Source organism: Barbus barbus (assembly GCF_936440315.1).
Source record: "Barbus barbus genome assembly, chromosome: 48".
Lineage (NCBI taxonomy): Eukaryota > Metazoa > Chordata > Actinopteri > Cypriniformes > Cyprinidae > Barbus > Barbus barbus.
In genome coordinates this window covers 4,284,203-4,305,416 of record NC_136726.1, presented here as the reverse complement: position 1 = coordinate 4,305,416, position 21,214 = coordinate 4,284,203, and the positions used below count along the sequence as shown (strand labels likewise).

Below are 21,214 nucleotides of genomic sequence, written 5' to 3'. Positions count from 1 at the left end.
TCTGGAAACTTTAGTACAAACGCATTTTCCCTGAAACGTTTAAGTTGGATATTTGTGTAACATTTTTGAAATCTTACTACTTGTTTCAAAATGTTCAGAGAGCATTCAAAAGTAACATTTCTCATAATGTTTGCAAAATTCTGAAAAGGAATGTTTCCTTAACGGATTTAAAAACCAAGAAAAAAACGTAAAAAAAGAAATAACGTTCTTATAATGTAACAGGAACGTTAGGAAAACATCCTTATTATTGTGAAACTGTATGTAATACCGTGGTACATGACAGTTAGGCTATAACAATAGCTTTCTGCTTTGCTACTTTTCATAAAATCAAAGTAAAATAAGGAAATGGCTAAATATATGATCTCATGAATATGCAAATGCTGATTGATTAACATGCAAATGAGTATCAATCTGATTTTTCATGGGCCGAGTAAAGTTAATATTGAATGTCTGAACATGAGGGTAGCTGGAAACTCGCGGAGCTTGCATCTTTTAATTGTGTGTGTGTGTGTTGTCTGAGGGCCTCACTCAGCTCTGTCAGGCCCTCTGAGGTGTCTCCCACTATTGCCTGAGCAGAAAAGGGCCGGTTAAGCTAATTGGGCTCTTTATTAATGCCAAAAAAACACGTATACACTTAATGTCAGCACTTTGGCTCTTTCTAACACATCTCAGGTTTCTAGAGGTGTTTGCTCAGGCAGTTTTACGCTTAACCTGACTTATGGATTTACTTATGAATACATTATTAAAATAAACTTCAAAGTACCACGTCAAACATTAGATGTTATTTTTTTATATAAACCATTTAAAAGTTGCTAAAATGAGTTGCCCGAACGTATCTGAAGAAAAACAAATAAAATAAAATAAAATTAATTTGAAAGTGTGGCATATTGTCACACAACATGGGGTAAGTTGTCACGCACAAAACCAACTGTTCATTTGGGTAGAATTATCTTTGTTTGTAATATGAAATTCCATCTAAAGTGACAGCTTTCCCCCGATCTCTTCTTTATGAAATCACTCGTGAATTTTATGCTAACAGTACAGATTAGTTCCTATCATCCAGAATATGTTCATAAGCAGGGACTGATGTTAAGACAACATCATTTATTCCTCTAATTTCACATCCACAGCCTTGTCACATCCACTTTGCACGAAAACAAAAATATCCATCCGGACTTATAGCGGAAATAACGGCATCTGCATTCCCTAAATGATTCAGTGTGCGAGGACGCCGAAGCAGACAAATCCCAGCAGTGTTGCTTTAGGAAGTCATGTGATTGGAAATGATGCTCGTTATACCTGCTACATGCAGATGAGATGTTAATTTAATTCAGAGGTTTAATTAGAATCTGTGCGAGATACTCAGAGCTGATTTACTGATGGAGAGCTTGTTTAAACAGACGGCTAATCTGATAACACTTGTATCGTCTGTAGCCATTTGTTCAGCGCGGATCTCTGTGGAGCTCTTCAACATGCTGATATTAAAACACGTCACCGACCGCAACTGCAGTTACGAACGAAATAAAGCAAATATCTCAAATGAGCTCTCTTTAGGATCTCGATTGCTTCTCCTACATAGCAAAGCCACTGCATAGTGAACAAACCAGGACTTTTGAAGAACTCTGTCTGTTCCCCGAGGAAGGACCTTATTTCTCCTCTAGAGTTTCAGAGATCTCAACTGTGTCTCAACCCGTGAGCAAGATATCGAAACATGCTTTTATTTTTCTAAAGGAACTCTAAAAGACATTGTAAGACCATTTTTATATTAAACGAGTCATAACTGAGAAATCCAAAGTCAGTAAAGAGCAACCTCTGAGAAATATGACAGAGAAAAATTATCGTCTAGAGTTTTAGAAGAGAGCTCAACAGTGGTTGAAATCTTAGGAGAAACAACTGAGACCATTTTTGCATTAAATTAGACATAACTGAGGATTTCAAGGTCTTCTGAGCCAGGAAAGAGAAACGTCTGAGAAATATGATTGAGGAAAAATCTCTGGTAACCTCATATGTGTCTCCTCTAGACATTTAGAGGAGATCTAAAATATGGGACTCACATTTTCCAATATATCAAAACATTGTATTTCTCTTAAGGATTTTTAGGAGAAACACCTGAGACAATTTGTGCATTAAATGAGACATACACTCTTAAATATAAAGGTGCTTAAAAGGTTCTTCACAGCGATGCCATAGAAGAACCATTCAGTCAAAGCCATTTCTTACCTTTTTATAATCTGAAGAACCTTCTTTCACCACAAAGAACCTTTTGTGAAACAGAAAAGCTCTTTAGATGTTAAAGGTTCTTTATGGAATCATTTAGACAAAAAGGTTCTTCCATGGCATCGTGAAGCACCTTTATTTTAAGAGTGTAACTGAGAATTTCAAAGTCTTCTGAGCCAGGAAAGAGCAACATCTGAGAAATATCTCTAAGAAAAAGACTTAGATACTGTCTGTCAGCAAGATTTGTGCTCAGACCATCAAAGATGTCAAAACCTATTTGTATTCCTTAGGCATTTTAGGAGAAACATCTGAGACAAAGTTACAGTACATGAGACATAACTGAGATCTCCAAAGTCTGGGAAAGAACAAATTCATCTGGTTCCACTGGAAAGAAATACCACGTTTTTTAAATATCCAAATAGTTATAGAAATTGTGATTTCTCAGATTTAACTATGAGATCAAATGGAGACATAATTGAGACATTTGAAGTCTCAGATATTCATTTTTTTATTAGAAAAAGACCCTTATTATTTCCTTTTTTTTTTTTTTTTTTTTACAAAAAATTGTTTAGAATCAGAAAATCTCTCAATAGCTTTAAACTCAGATCTCAATATAAACTCAAAAGTTTCTCACCGAATACTTTCAAGACCATATTGTGTAAGATATGCAATCAGCGTTATTTTTCATATCTATATTCTTACACTACAAGCACACCAGCAATCGTGTCTTTTTGATTTCTCTCAGAGAGGTTTAGGAGAAACAGCTGGGACAATGTTGATACGCAAATGAAACTTAACTGTGAATGCCAGTAAGTCTACTAAGCTATGAAAGAACCATACCATTTTCCTCTGGGAATAAATCATACTCTTTCTGTGTGTGTGTGTGTGTGTGTGAGAGAGAGAGGAGAGCAGGCGAGCAGAATTGTGTCACACTCATAGGCCTATAGATGAGAACACACACACATGCACACAAATATACATACAAAGAAACCCACAGTCAGTGCTCTTCAGTGCTCATAATTCATCATATTTAAATAAAAATTATTCTTCTGCATGTGAGTACGTCTCTCTGCGAGCACACGCTTCTATAGTCTTTGGATGTAGAGCATCATCTTTATTCAGTGTGGATATATATAATATGCAAAGGTTCGAGGTGAAGCTCACAGCTTGTTTCCTGCTGTTTATTTAAAAAACACACATGTACTTATTTTTGTTTTAGCTATTCCTGCATTTTCTTTGTAGGGCTACAGGGAAGCAAGCACGTTTTGAACAAGAACGATGAAATTCAGACTTCATTTATGAAAGAATAAAAATATGTAAACATAAAAAACAATTAAATGTAATTATTTGTCAGACAAACAGTGTTTTTTTGTCTCTCTCCACAGCTGTGTAAGCTGATATCCACTTAGACACTGTTTCTGCATGATTTTCAGAGAATATCTGCTATTGATTAAGTGTTGGGTGTATTCCTCCAGCAAACGTTTGTTGTCTGTCTGAACAGAGGAAGTAGATGGAGACATCAGACATGCAGAGTCTGACCTCTGTGACCCCTCTCACCTAAAGCTGTAACGTAATGTAGGCGTCAAAACAGACAAACGCAGTCAGGAGCAAAACATTTAGTTGCTATTTGAGCCTCAGCGGATGACTGTAATTCTGCAAACTGTTTGTCTCTTAAGATTATAGAGGCTTTTAAAACAAGTTTTTCTTTACATAATTGGTTTCATTTTTGTACAAACATTTATGTATTCAGATGGATGGATGGATGGATGGATGGATGGATGGATGGATGGATGGATGGATGGATGGATGGATGGATGGATGGATGGATGGATGGATGGATGGATGGATGGATGGATGGATGGATGGATGGATGGATGGATGGATGGATGGATGGATGGATGGATGGATGGATATATGTGGAGTTATCTGCTTTTGCTATAAAACAAACTTTTAATATGTAAAAAAACAACAATATGCTTTAATTTAGTAAATTGCCTGTATTTGTTTAGTTATTATTACTTAACCCAAACAACCCAGCTGCAGTTTGATTCGTATTACTTGGAATGTGCAATAAACAAAACGTGTTATCGGTTTTTGCAAATTAACTCTTCATATTTACAGTATATATAATGAAAATGAATTTATTTACTGATATTGTTTTGAATCATCCTTAACTTTTATGTATGTATGCATTTATTTATTCATATTAATGAATGAATGAATGTGTTATTTATAAATGAATCAATGAAATTTAATTTATTTACTGGCATTTTGATAACTTTTAAAATGAGTGAATTATATGACACATATTGAAATATTTTCAAAGACAAACTGTCTTGCATAACATCTGTTGCCCTGGACCACAAAACCAGTCATAAGTGTCAATTTTTTTAAATTGAGATTTCGACATCATCTGAAGGCTGTTCCATAAAAGACGCTAAGAAAAGCGGGGATTAAAGTCCAAAACCTGACTTGAAATAACCTAACAAATCAATCGGACTAAAGCGGTTTCATAAACGACAATTCAAGTTCACGCAATCTGACTAATTCAACCCAGGTTCAGTGAGTCAGGATAATATGATGTGAACGCTTCTTCTCGATCGATCCACATAAATAAATAAATGTGCTATTTATAAATTAATCAATGAAACTGAATTTATTTACTGACATTTTGGTAACTTTATAAATGTAGTTATCATATAATTGACATTTTATCACATCATGTTCCTTGTTGTACATTCAACAACTTTTTAATTATATTTTTTTGTATATAATTTATTTATTCAATTCATTGTTTCTGGTATTTTAACTGAAAAATAAATGTTGATTTTAATTACGTACTTCTGGATTCTGGTCACTAGCTTTCATATAAACTTATTTGGTACTTTTTAATATATTGGTATCAGAAACATTTGACCAATACAATCTTCATTCGCTTAATTTATTTGTATTTATTAAATGTATTTTCCTCCTCTCATATTCAAGGATGCCTCAGTGTTGAAGCGTTCATCTGTCTGCTCGTTCTAAAGCAGTATTTCTCTCAGTTCAGACGGTGGTCTCTCTCCTCTTCTAACGTTAAACTCCACCGAGAGCTCCTTCAATTTCCCTCTAATTTCACGTCGCAGTTTCACTCACAGCGTTTTTCTTCCATTTAACTCCATTATAATGGCTTTCGCTTAAGTACGTCTGCAAGGCGACACAATTAATTGTGTTTCTATTTTGTGCAGTTAATTTCACACTGTTAAGCGGCGTGTAAAAACACATGAATGAGCGAGTAATTACACAAGTGAAGCCACAGAGACAAATGCACATGTAACACTGATACGAGACACGCGGGGCTCGCAGATAAAAGAGAGCTGCACGCGGTGGATTTTCACTCCAGGGCGATTTCTGAATTACAAGACATCGTGCAGAAGGAGGACGGTTATTGGGGGAAGTAATTGACCTTTGAATCATCAACACTGACGCTACATACAAACTTAAGGAATATTTCAGCTCAAAATCTGTTGTCATTTACTCCCCCTTTCTTCAGTGGAAGACAAAATGAGACATTTATTAAAATCTCATGTGTACTTTCAAAAATAACACGACAAAACCCAGCAGGATCGACGTAAGTAAAGTCAAATGGCGATGGTTCACGAGTGTCGTAAACCACTGCGATGCACCTGAATATGCAGAAGTGCAAATGAGATTTAAGAATTGAAAAATGATAGAGAATAAGTTCAATTTCAACACATCTCTTGTGAAAAAGGCCTTTTATTTGATTAATATTTTATTATCTTTTTTTTTTAAGTATACTAATATTTGAAGTGCACTACAAGCACATTCAGCACAATTAAGCGCAAGTCTTTGTCACGAGCGATTAAGCTGCTTTGGGTTTCAGGAGACTTGAAACATAACCCAATTCATTCAGAGTACTTTAATGGCATTGTTGTACTGCTCTTTTGCTCGCAGCCATGGTCACTACTCTATATGAACTGTGATTGTATGGAAAAGAGCAGCATGCGCATTCTTCAAAACATCTCATTTTGTGTTCCACATAAAAAGGGATAAATGATGCTTATCAACAGATCCTTTCAAATCTGCATCTGATGTGTCAGACATAAACGTTCATAAACATCTTAAGAGTATATGCTACTGAGAGTTAGGACTCAAAAAGCAGGATTCTGAATTGTGCAACTCACTGGTGAAGCAATTCTAAAGCCAGACCTGATAAAAGAGACATCAGGCACCAGATAAGAAAGACAATCAGTGTTTAAGCGAGACAGGGGAAAAATGACCTCGTCCTCCTCAGAGAGGAAATGCAGGTCTGTTATTGGCCAGCGTCCAGCATCGGTGCAGCCAAAGAGCCAAAGATCAAACACACACACACACAACTATCTCCAGAACAGAACTAAATCTGACCAAACCTCCCCTGTGGGTGAAACTAATGTTAAATATGATTAATAGATAAAGTAAATACTGCTGTTTTAGTTTGGTTTAGAGCTAGTAATTATATTAAACACAACGTCTATGGTGTGTTTGTTTAGAGAGCTGAGAAACGTGTGTGTGTGTGGTGTAAAGCCAGATCGAGCAGCTCACTAGTAAATATTCCTGAGTGTGTGTGACTGTGAGGGTATATTTGGTATGTTTCCTGTGTGCTATAATAAGACCATATGCGTGTGTGTGTGTGTGTGTGTGTGTGAAATAAAGGACACAGAGAACACACTCTCTGTTTGTTTAACCAGCACAGTATGTTCACGCTGTGTGCCAGCTTTATGTGCTCATCCTCTCTCTCTCCTACACACACACAGATTATAATTATTCACACACTCATACACAATCTCTCCTCCTCAAATGCTCCACAAGGTATTTGGACACAAGTCACACTTAAAAATGTCACAATGTCATTGCATTAAACAATATCAGAGCAAGTATGAGCAGCAGACGAATGCTGCATGCATTTTTCTTAGAATTAACTGTATATACACACACACATATATATATATATATATATATATATATATATATATATATATATATATATATATATATAAATATATCTATATCTATAACAATGTAAAAGTCTTGACTTTCACATTTGATCCTTCAAAAGCAAAAAATATATTCATATTCATTTAGGAGACACTTATACAAAATAGTATTAAATTACAGATAATAAAAGAGATCGGAAGTATTTATTCAATATATTTATGTCTTGCTTACAGCAATCTAATACAGGCGCTCTGCTATAATTAAATCCAGCATCCAGTGTGGGTATTTTTACAGAAATCTCTATTATAGGCACCATATTGTTTTCCGATTTCCTTTTTCTCAATGGTCAAGCGGATGAAGAGTGTGTTTTTTATAACCGCTGTAATCTCATCCCAGGATATGTGTGGCTGTGTGTTCAGATTATCACACAGCTAATCTAACAAACGGCCGTCAGACTTCATTCAGACTGACAGAGACTGATGAAACAATGAGAGCGATGAAGCGCTAAAAACCTCTTTAATCCACAGAACCTTCTGGCATCTGTGAGCGGAGGAATCACACCCATATATACAGCGGCTCGTACACACACACACACACACACACACTTAAGACTGCATGTAGACTCAAGAAGTTGTTATTGCTCAGAGCATTTAATGGAGATTTCAATTGAGTTCATTTAGGTATCAATTTGTCTTGGATTCTTTTCCTAAATGTTTTTTATGAGAACAAAATATGTATGCTAAGTGGTTGCTAAGGTGTTCTGGGTGGTTGCTAGGTGGTTACTTCCTTGTCGAAGTTAAAGTTGCAAGCAGGGTTATTTTAGTTATACCTGAAAGTACTTCGAAAATCATAAAAAAAAAAATACTTGAAATAAAATAAATGTTCAAAATAAATAAATAAATTTTAAAAAGTAAAAAAAAAACAAAAAAACACTAAAATTATAACCAAAAACATGACTATAGTTTAATAAAAAAAATATTAAAGTTTAATTAAAAAATACAAATAAACTTGTTTTATTTAATCAACTAAAAGCTCTCAATTTTCAATTAGTTGATAAACTAAAAAAAAAAAAATTAAATAAATTAAACTGCATAGTCATACTGAAAAAATATGACAAAAAATGAAGAATAAAAACCCTTTAAATCAAATAAAATATTTAAAAAACTTGAAATTTAAATTTAAAAAGAAACTAAATACATAATTTTATCACAGCATCTAGATGACAATTTCTCATTTTCACTTAGTTGACGTTATAATTTCAGTTTTAGTTTATTTTAGTGAGTAAAAAATACATATTTAAAACGAAACAAGAACTAATAAAACTGACAAAAAAAAAAAAATTACAAAAACTTTAACTGCAATTCAAATGAAAACTAAAAATATATAAATAAACCCTAATTCAAAATATGAATACAAATTATACTAAAATAACAGCAGGTTTCTTTCTTTCTTAACCAGGTAAAAATTGTAAGTCTAATCGCTCGGAGAAATAACCGCACACATCAAATGAAGTATGAAAACTCAAAACGTGTGTTTAATTCTTCAAATCCCAAAAGGCTCACAGCATGAGCAACAGAAAGAGTGCTGTTTGCCTCATCATGAATGACATTATGATCACCGGCACTCATATTCAAACAGAAATAAGTGAACCCTTTAATGATCTTTGATGACAGTTAACAGAACTGAGGTTGACAGAGTGACTTTGGTTTATTTGTCCTATTTAGGACGTCTGATTTGGACAGAAAGTGATGAGCGCAGTGGAAATAATGCATGTGTGAGCCGTCAAAAGCCTTTCCTTCCTCAAGTGGGCGGCATTTGAGGTTATGAGAAACAGCGTGGAACAAAACACACCGAATACACTCACACACACACACAAACACACACTCGCTCTCCGTGTGTCTGCAGCATTAAACAGTTACTAGATTACTGAGACAAACATCACTACTGTCACTCATTCTGGCCTCCAACGTCTTTCCTGCTTCCTAATTATTATACATTAAAAATTCACTTCGTACATACAGCATTCGTACATAAACACACCTGTTCCATGATGAGCATGTTTTTAATTTCTCGAATAAAATTAATTTTTGTTTATTAATAGTTGGGGGGGGGGGGTGCCTGTGAAACAAAAGTCATGTGGTGACACCAACCGAGTCTTGTGGTATGACCAACAAACATGCAGAACCATGCAGTAAAATAAATGAATAAATAAATACAAATTACATTTTTAAAATATGTAAAATGCAAGAGATGTTGGGATGAAACATGTCCGTGTTTCACTCTCGAATCGCGCTCACGGAAAGCGCTCGAGAAACAGTATCTCTTCCGCGGCTCGGTACGCTTTCAACACGTTTTATTAATTTTTTAGTGAGAGCAAGAGACTGTACGACATTCACGTTACGTGATTTGGCTGATTTTTACATAGAGAGCGTGACAGCGCACCACATTAAAAGAAATGATAATTCATAGTTTCATAACCACTGGCCAATTTAAAAAACTAAACTAAAATTAAAACATCTTTGAGAGCAAGGCGGCCCCCTGGTGTCCCGGGGGCCCTACACAGCTTGCGTATTCTGCGTACAGGGAGGATCGGCTCTGATTGGACCATTCTATGACAAGACAAGTCAAGTTCAGGTTGAAAAATGTCATGTGGTGCGACTATGATTAAAAAAAATTACATTTATGAATTAATAATTCATGACATTACAAATACTACTACTAATAATAACCATTATAACCAAATAACAATTTTTTAAGATTACAATTTTTTTACTCAATATTTTCACCACATTTATTTACTTATTTTACACATTTGTTACAAACTTAATTACATTTAGGAATTAATTAATGTATTGATTTATTTGTGCATTTATTTATTTCAATTATGAAATAATGCATTAACAAACACAAACAATCAAACAACAAACAAATTAGTGAAAATAAAGAAATAAAATGAGTTATTACGTTTTACTTCATAGTCACATTACATATTTAGCTGCTTATTAATTAAAAAACGAAGGCTGTGAAACAAAAGTCATGTGGTGAGACCAATTTATTGTGGTATATTGTATTCAACCAGCAAACTTACAGGACCATTTTGAGACTAATGACTATAATGGTGACTATGATGGTTAAACCACATGACATTTAAAAAAATAATCATTTTTATTATTATTCTAAGCAATGAAGGGCAATAAAATTGTGGGAAAATATTAAAAACACCTGGGAAACCACCCTAAACACCCATCAGAAAGCACAGTATTTTTTCCTTCAGAAAATGCTAAAATCTAGTCAGGTTTGTGGGGCAAGAGGAAAAACCAGCATGGACAGTGTTGATTATGTGCGGCAGTGTGTGTGTGTGTGAGTGTGTGTGTGTGTGTGAGTGTGTGTGTGTGTGTGTGTGTGTGTGTGTGTGTGAGGTTAATACACCACTGCATTCTGATTGATGTGGAAGTGCTTCCTCTATACAGATAAGCATGCAGCAGAATCCTCATATTAATGTGAAATTATTCTAATTGCTGCAGAGCCCATGATGTTCCTCCATCCACACACACACACACACACACACACACAATGCATTTCTCCAACCAGCGTTTCCACTGCATCAGGTGACACTGACAGACAAGAGAGGAGCAGCAGGGCATTGTGGGATTGTGGAGGATGAAGGTTTCAGTGGCTCTGTGGACTAAACAACTCATCCTCTACTTTCAACACGAGGGTTTCACGCCTCAAAGTCAACATGAAATCCAAACTGCCCTAAAAATTCCTTTGTATTTTAGATTTATTTATTTATTGATGTTACATTTTTACAAATATATAAAAAATAATAATAATAATAATAATAATTAATAATAATAATGATAATAATAATTATTATTATTAAAATAAAAATACCCTGAAAAATATAAAGTTCAAAAAGCATGATCATCATAGAAAACGTGTATTCTACTCACTGTATTTATGAATTGCATTTTTTGTATTTTTTTAAATAAATGAATCCAGCCAACACACTATCAAATAAAAAACAAAGTATAGCGCATGTAAAAGTTCAACTCTTAAACATCGACACTTTGAAATCACTAAAGTTAAACGAACATCTAATCCGGATTCATTTAGTTCAGTCCCATACAGGTGCGACACAAGCCAGTCTTTGTGCCGAGTCAGCTTTTGCTCTTTCAGAGATAGCGCTTTAGCAGATTTTCTGTATTTCGGTGTGTTTTCTATGTGCTCTCGATGTGGCACCATACTGTTAGAGTATGTTTTACAATCAAATACTACTTCAGATTTTTGTTTATCACTTCAAAATTTCAGGTTTAATTCAATGCGTTATTTAAATAATAATAAATTAGAATTATTTGTGAATTTTTCAAGCCATTTCTGAGTACTTATGAAAACAATATGCAAACTAAATGAAATGTTTCAGACACTTAATTGTACGTTAATGGCTATTAATGAGAAGGTATTATAGTTTATATTTAATGCAGTTAGCTGAACCTCAGAGTGCTTTTTTGACCGTAAGACTTCAGTACATCTTTGTCATTTCATAATTACTTCTATTGTCTTTGAAATATGGTTTGAAATATGCACTGGCAAACATATATGATAAACTGAAATATATAATGTCATTTCTATTGAAACGTTTGTGTCATGTATTTAAATATATCTCCAAGTACACACGTGTAATGATAAAGTTGCAATATAAAATATATGAACTTTATATGAAATGCTGAATAACACTGCAGTTAAATGATAATCAGATGTGCTTTAGTATGCTAGTAACATCTAAATAAGTGTACTCTTTTAAACCGCAACAAAAACTAATGATTTAAAAAGTATTTCAAAATAAACCTTGGGTAACACTTTATTTTAAGGTATTATAATAATAACAATGAATTATGCATAATTACATGTAAATAACCCTAATCATACTTAAATGTATAATTACACTGTAACAAAGACACCTTCAAATAAACCAAAACTTCTAATCAAAGATTATTACAAAGTGCGTGTTTTAAATAAAAATGTACTTAAGTGTGTTAAGAGTCATGAAAGCATACTCTAAGTGGCCTTTTCATTGATATTATTTCATTAATATTATATTATCAGAAGCACAGTTTTTTAATTTAGTCATTTAAAAGCTGTTCTGAGACACAATTATACTAAAACAATGTTGTTTGTCTCTCTTACAGAGAATGCAATCCCAGAATGCACTGCACAGAAGATGAAATTCAGAAAAATGTTGACTATAAATATACTAAAATCAGTTGAATCTAATTCAAAATGGACTATTTTTCTCATTATTTGTGTTGCTAATGTTTTTTTGAGTTTGCTGGATTAGTATGCTGCCTACTGAGATAACAGACAGCTCAAGCTAGTGTGCACTAGTGTTCACTCGCTGCTGTCGCTCCTCACATTTCCTCATCATACGTGTGAAATTCAGGAGGCTGATGCCAAGCGGAGCGCCATTTAACTGCCGTGTGTGATCTGTGGTGCATTATGGGAGTGACCTGATGCCAAACAGAAGACGGAGCGGAAGCAGCAGGTTTAGGTCAGTCGGGACGTCCGGCTGTGTCTGCTAATAAAGCAGAGCGACAGTGAGAATGCGACTGAAACAAGCCTGTAAAAGATTTTAAGCACGTGTTTTAAAGCGTTCACGAGCCCCTCGCTCCTCGTAACGCCTCCGCCTCTGATACGAGACCAAACTGGGTTTCTTAAAGCGAGCGACACACACATTGTGTGAACAGACTTTTGGGGGATTTTTCACATTAATGCATCACAATACATTTGGAGAATTTGGACATTTAATATTCTATTAACAAATTCCGATTATACTGCAATATATTCATATCAGAAATACAATATTTGAGCCTCTGAATGTAAAACCTGGTGTATTGTCGTCAATTTTCCCCAACGTTAATATACACATAAACTTTTGTGATTTTAAAATGATTTTGAAAATGATTATGAACAGTACCCAAATCAATTATGAATACAATCAAACTAGATTGAATTATGACCAGATTTTATTATGATCAGATTTCTTGATTAATTCAATAATAATCTACATTAAAGAATCACTATCCTGACAAATATCAGTATTTTATAAATATAATAATAATTTATCATCAGTATAATTATTGTTGTTGTTGTTGTTGTTACATAGTTAATATACAATTATATTTTATGTTAATATTTTTAACTAGAATATTTTATTTGCAGTTTTCATTTTAATTCTAGTTTTGCAAATAATTTATGCATAGTTTAAGTCTACATAGTTTAGGTTTAACTTAATTTTATTTTAAATTTAAAACTTTTCTATATTTTATTTTATTTCAGTTAATATTTTGTCATATTTTATTATATTATGTATGCAGTTTCAAGTAATAGTATTTATTTAATTTAATTTAAATTAAATGTTTATTTTATTTTTAATGGCTTTGGTTTTAGGTTTAATTAACAATAATACCCCATAAAATATTTAAAGACAATAAAGATTTACAAAAAAAATATATATGTTCTACATTTCCTAAAATGTCAGATTATTACTTTGATAAATTACATTTTTTATTGAGATAAATTGATGAATTGATAAATTGAATTCCAAAAAGTAAAAAAAAAAACAACAACTGCAAGATATTTACCCTAAAATAATGCATGTTTAATAAAAAAATAATAATATGTAGATTACAAGATGTAACAAAAATTACGCAGATTACCAAACACAGACTGCAAATGTGACACAACAAGTGGCGTATTCGTCAGCAAACGGGACGTGAACGCATGTGTGTTCAGAAACCTGCTCTAATGGCCGAGCAGCCCCTGCCTCAGCCCTGTTATTTCCTTATTTATTTATTTCTGATAGTTAGTTCCCGCAGAGCTCGCAAAATTAATGCCAGCCGGCAGAAAATAGACATCGAAAGATAAAATTCAGCACTTTCTGCCCACAGAAGTTATTTGTCAAGCTAACAAGGAGGCGCCCGGTTCCTGCGCCGCGGCCCTGGGAAAATATATGCTATCGAATCTGCAGCTCTGGGTACAGCGAGGAAGAGAGGAATAAAAGCGAGGGATGGGTGGAGAGATGGAGAGAGGGTTATGGATGCCACGTCCGTCACAGACACATCCATCCTTAGCCTGTCCGCAGATGAACTGACCAGAGAACAGATCGTAAAACACACGTTATACGACCCTACAAACAATACAGTTATATACTGTAAATATCTCTAAACGCCAACACTGCTGTTTCCCTCGGGATATCGTGTGAGGACAACGTTTGTGTCTAAACGTGCCGCTTGTCTGAAATGAATCACTCGTTCATTAAATAAATAGGTTAAAGGGTAAATGACAGCTTCAAATCAGTTACAAATCTTGGTTAAATTAAGATTTATGCCTAGTTCTTAGACATTTAATATTTGTATTTATGCTCCATACATTTTTGGAAAGCTTTTTATTAACCTGAATACAAGTTTTTATTTAATGACTGTAAATATGTCATGTGGTATAACCAAGTAAAAAGTCATTTTAAATAGTTACTTCACACCTTGGATTCATAAAAGTATATACTATACATATATGTATATACTATACATATACACATACATACATACACATACATATATATATATATATATATATATATATATATATATATATATATATAATTAGTACTGTCAAACGATTAATCGCGATTAATCGCATTCAAAATAAAAGGGTTTTATTTTTTTACAGAATATATGTGTGTACTGTATATATTTATTATGTGTATATAAATACACACAGATACAGTATATATTTTTAATATATTTAGATGTATTTACATGTATATCTTTATATTCATATAATTTATATTATTTAATGTACACTTGCATTTTTATTTTTTGATGCGGTTAATCGTGATTAATCATTTGACAGCACTAAAATATGACATTTTCATTGGGTTATTCCATTTGACAGCCTGAGCTAAGCTTGTTGTGTCATACAAACGTCAGATTAACTGATATTTTTAGAGACTTATTGACTTCGACACACTGGAATGTCATTTTGTGTTGCTTTTTTTTTGCCACGTGACAACAAAATGGCATTGTGTAAGTTGGTTACTCCACACTGACTGAATCAAATGTTAAAACAAAGAAATATATATATATTTTTTTTGTTTTCATATAAATCATGTTGTGAAAAAAATATTAAAAATTAAAAAACTTAAAATTAAATGCAACTCAAAATTAATTTTAATTCCTGCCTTTTTTTTTACTTAAAGCCCTCACAAAAACAACACAAAAATTTTATAATACAAGAACATTTTGAAGATTCTCAAAGAATATGCGTTACATAAATGATTTATATAAATTATCTAAAATTTATGTATGTATTTATTTATTTATTTGAGTGTAAATCGACTGATAAATAAATCACTGACCCTAAAGCAAGTCTCTCTCTATTTCGGTTCAACACTGCGGAATACTACACGGTTTAATAAAACCCTACAAAGAATATGTTAGAGGAAAGACCAAGGGCAGGGTGAAAAACAAAAACAAACAACAACAAAAAACCCTGAAAATGCACGTGGCAGTTGAAGGAGAGAGAGAGAGAGAGGATGGATGCTACAGGCCACAGGAAGTATTAATGACTCTGAGTGCTGCGTTTTGGTGGAAATATATGTGCTTTGATCAGAGAAATCCAACAAAAACAACACTAATAATCTCATAAATATAAAGATACTGATACAAGAAATGACTAAACGTCCCAAAACCCACAGTGAACTTCTTCTATAATTGGTTTCTGTCAGACTTGTCCTGATGATCACGGAGCACACGAGCATGTGGCGGGATGGTTTTCCGGGTCTGGATCGAGCCGGAGGTCAGCACAGAAACCTCTCTCCTTGAGTCTGGGTGTATTTTTAACCACACGGGCTGAGCGGGTGTCTTCAGGAGGTGCTGCTAAATATAACTCATATCCTTACTGGCTTTGGTTATATTCAACATGCGAACACACACACACACAGCGGATGGTACGGCGATAGAGAACGAATTTGAGTGCATGCTCATAATAAATCATTTCAAACAACAAGTAAAATTGTTTCATAATCTCTAACACAACAACAACAACAACATCCGCTGACGTCACAAAATAAGACAAACATGGCATGTACTTCCTGTGCCCTGATTGTAACCTCATTTGAGTTTCATTACACCGGAAATGTGTGGTTAAATGCGGGCGAATCAACGAGGAACATCCATACCGTCCTATCAGATTCACCCTCGGCTAACTAGAGCGCGCACACACACACACACACACACACACACACACACTTAAGGCTGTATTAGTCTTATAGACGCCAGGCAAAGCTATGTTTCCATCCAAAGATTTGAATTAAACTTATGCGCAAAACTGGAATATCGCATAAACCATTTGCGAATAAAGCACTGTTTCCATCCAACCAGTCAAAGAGAACAAAATCGTCACTTCCTGATAAACTGGCACTAAATAACCACTGAATATAATAATTTTCATATCTGAAAATGATTATCTGCTCAGAGCGAGCAGACGAAACACAATAAATGCTGTCATTGCTTTCGGAGGTGGATGCTGCTGTTTGAGAACGCAGTCGTGTAAGACAATTATACAGAAATACTTTGACGACTTTGATCAGGCATTTCAGAACGACCATAACAACATATAGATGCTGTGAACGAGATCAGTTCGCTGGTTAGTCAAGATATCCTGTCTCATAGCGCAAAGTCACATGACTTTTTCAATGCGCATGGAGGAATTTATTCAATAAATGTGTTTCCATTGTAGTTTATGCACATTTTTTCTTATTGGAGTTTATCCTACTCAAAGTTTTTTATGTGCATTTTTAGAATTTATGCACATCTTGACGTTTCCATTCAGCGTTTTTTTTATGCAATATTCCAAAATGTGCATAAAAATTGCTGGATGGAAACATAGCTGATGGTGTTGATAGTAAACTTACTATAACTTAACCTAACTAACCTTTTCATCAGTAGATTTAAAGCAAAACACAATTTGGCAGGTTTTATTATATTATGGAGAGCCAGCTAGTTTATGTTGGGATAACCGCTTACATTTTTCAATGAGACACTGTTACAACACACTGAGCAAACTCTCTATCAATGCAAGCAGATGTTAAAATGTGACCGATGACAAACTTGCCTCATGAAACTTCCAGCCCTAAACATCATAAACTAGCCATTCGGTAATTATAACAAGCCTGCTAGTCATTGGTTAGTGATTCCACAGGTAATTAGTCACTAATTCCACTGACAAGTTTATGCATTCACTCTACAATATAAATGCTATAAATACACTTTATATGAGAATATGACTCAAACACTATGTCCAGGGTTTTGTTGGTTTTAGTACAAATGAGAATGTACGATTTATAATCAAACATGGAAATATGAATTCTAACTAAATTGAGAATTAATTAAATAAAACCAAATAATTAAGATTTATGTATTATGTACAATACTTTAATTCTGAAACAAGTTTCTAAATGGTAATAAAATGCATTTTAGTTCACTTTAAATAATGCTTCAGTTTCTTAACCACAGAAAATCTAAAAAATCCAAAAAAAAAAATATCACCTTTTTTTCCATACAGAAAATATTTATAAATAAGGATTATAATAATTTTCATCTGCACAAAATAAAGAAATCTTCGCTCTTACCTCAGACTGCAGGGGCAAAGGGCAGGGGTCAGAGGTCATATCACAGGTGTAGAAACTTTCGTGATGTCCTTTCGTGATGAACAAGACGTGCAAAAGACAGAAAGATAAAAAAGGATTAATATGATACCATGCAATAATCATAATTATACTAATTTTCAGATACAATAAAAAAAAAAAACGTAGTTTCTTATCTGAGACAAAATATAAAAAAATGGACATATAGAAGTGTGTGTGTGTATATATATGTTTATATTTGTTAATGTTGATGTTAATGTTTATATATATATATATATATATATATAAATGACCGTATAGACCTTGTTTTAGACCTTTAAGATTTATGTATATTATACATAAAGCATAACTCACAAAAACTGAAAGCAATTAATATGCAAATTATGGTGTAACTAATACTTTTCTTTCTCATATACTCTCCCGTGTAGTGCTTCTGTTAAACAGTTAAAGTTAGCAGCACAGAGCACTGCTGCCACTATAAAAGCCTGTTAAATTCCACGACCCAGTTGAGTTCACAAAGCCATTCGTTCTGTTCTGTAATCACTGCGGGCCAGGCTGAGTGACCTCTCACCTCAGCACAGCACACATGCGTGTTTACAGCATGGTCTGTTAGAGTCAAATGTCTCCAAAAAGATAGAGAGCAAACGCTAACAGCTATCCAGTACAATCTCTACCTCAGGACAACGTTTAAATGCAGCGATAACAGCTTTAAAAGAAATAGCTCACCCCAAACCTGCTGTGTTCATGACACACTGATAACTTCCTTGTTGATGTGCAGCTGAAGTGCAATCGATACAATAGAAGAAGAAACTGAACACACTTCATTAAAGGTTGTTTGCATCGTCAAACGCGCGCATTTTCAACGTCAGATCTCTGATTGTGTTAAATACAGCGTTGATTAATAACAAAATATTCATTTGTGGTTTTTTTCAATCCAGGCTCACTGGAAACACATGACTGCGATGACATTACGTTGCTTCTCGCAAGTTTCTTTCAAATCGCTATGTCCAGTAACGGCGCTAAAAAAACGTTCATGTACGTAAATGTGGAAACGTTTTGTCAGCTCAGTTTGGAAATGACAAATCATCAGGTGAGTGGCGAATGAATGCTTTGTCGCATTTGAAAACAACAAACACCTCATGTACAATAAACCTAGGCATTAGTAGTAACAAAAGTGAGATAAAACGCATTTACTAAGCAACCATGCAGTTTTAGCTTACTTTAACAGATCTGTGAGCTTTTATCGAGTGTCATGACTCAAGTGCAACGCTGTACCAGGTGAGCTACCGAGCAAGTTTACTACATCTAAAATGCCATATTTAGCTTTGTGAAGCAAATATTATAATGTGTTAATTTATTTACAAATCACCTATGGTAATACTCTGAGGTCATAAAATAGAAAATAGTATTTATTCAGCAATAATCTACCCCTGTAATCATAATTTGAGAAATAAAAAGAAACGTTGTTGGTGTTTTACTGCTGCTGGTGTTCATTTTAGCTGAAAAAAAACAAACAAAACATCAACAAATCAAAAGAGAGGGACAAGTTTCAAGTTTTTGAGTGTGCTTTCCCTTTAAGGTAGAGATAACAGTCCTTCAATAGCAGCGAGTGGCGTGGTGTTGTGAAACGAGACTTTGTGAAGGCGTTTATTGATACGAGTGGCACAGAGCAGCTCAAGGACTTGCTTTTGTTTTCATATTCACCTCACTGCTGTGCTCTCTGCCACAGGACATGACATCACTCGCCGGGGTCACGGCCCGCCACCGACTCCACGATGAAAAAAAAAAGAAAAGGGGGAGAGATGAAGACGAGAAAAGAAAGACTTGGGAAGCGGTGCTCTGTAGGTCACCTTGCCTGGCTGAGAGATCAATGTCGCTTTGACTCGCTGGTTAAAGAGAGAGAGAGCGAGAGACTGCAGCCCAGACACCTTGCCAGTAAATCACCTTGCCAGCTTCATTGAGATGCAGGTATAACACAGGATGGGCACAAGGCCAAAGCCTACAATACCCCCCCCCCCCCACACACACACACACACACATACACTCGTCCATGGGCTCTTCATCAAACTCTAACATACTTTTGTAATTAAAGCGATAGTTCAGGAAAACATTACAATTCTGTTATGATTTCCAAAGAGAGCTATTTAGCTTTATAAGACGTGAGAAATAGTGCACAAAACATCTGGGCGGTTTGAATCAGCATCTGTTAGATAATTACGGGTGTGAGTTAAAGGGAGAATTCATTAAAAAATGTGGGAGAAAATATAATACAATAAGCTATATTATTAAATAAGTTAATATTTCAATAAAATAATTTAAAAACATTATTAGAAAATAATAATGATAATGTATGTCAGTGACTGAAATGTCATGAGTTGAACTGATTTCCTATGGTTGATCTCAAAACAAGCAGACAAATTAGAGCTATTTGGCATTATATGACTTGTAAAATTATGCACAAAACAGACCGTTTTAATCAGGAGATCATTATGGGTGTGCATTAAAAGAATAGCTCGTCAGAAATGTGGAGAAAAAATTATAATAACAAACTATACAATTAAATGAATGAATAAATGAATTATTAAATGAGTGAATAAATGAATAAATATGGGTGTGAGTACAAGGGATAGTTTATAAAAACTATAAATAAAAAATCAAGTTTAATATTTTAATAAATAAACGAGTAAACACATAAATGAAAAAGAAATACGATAATGATGGGTGTGAATAAAAGGGATAGTTCATCAAAAATGTGGGAAAAAATATAATAAACTATGCATTTAAATAAGTAGGTAAATAAAATAGAAAAATAACGGAACTGTGCTATATGTATAAATGGCTGAAATGTTATGAATTGAACTATAATTTGCTATTTTTGGCCTCGCAACAATAAGATCAATGCGTATGACAAATATGATTACAAAAAATAATAAATATTATTATTATTATCTGTAATAACCTAATCAGGATTGCCCACAATAAGTGATTTTGATCATTTAATGTGGTGTTATAGATATTTTTTTCTTTTTGCAGCTTGACAGAAGCAGTCACCATCCGTAAAAAGAGCAGCTTGAACCTTCTACTAAATCTTTCCTTTTGTGTTTTACAATAAAGAAATAAAAAGCAAATGACATGAGGGTGAATGGGTTATACAGACGTATTATTTATTATATTTTTCCCCTGTTTCTGAAGAACTGTCCCTTTAACTCACACCCATGATGATCTAACGCATGGCAGATTTTCAAAAACAAACACTCCAGCATCACACGTGGCGTCTCTTTCATGCTCTCCTAAAGTACAAGGAAAGCTTCAGAGCTCAGG

The 21,214-nt window shown here is 34.0% G+C and overlaps 1 protein-coding gene across 1 annotated transcript in view; it reads right to left on the bottom strand.

Moving 5' to 3' along the window:
* The window catches only part of LOC306866715 (transcription factor Maf-like), a 76,010-nt gene that overhangs the window by 49,023 nt on the left and 5,773 nt on the right, over positions 1-21,214 (bottom strand). The window contains exon 2 of the mRNA XM_079412000.1: positions 17,879-17,946. Coding sequence (XP_079268126.1) covers positions 17,919-17,946 — 28 coding nt within the window. The 3' untranslated portion in view covers positions 17,879-17,918. The remainder of the gene's footprint in view (positions 1-17,878; positions 17,947-21,214) is intronic.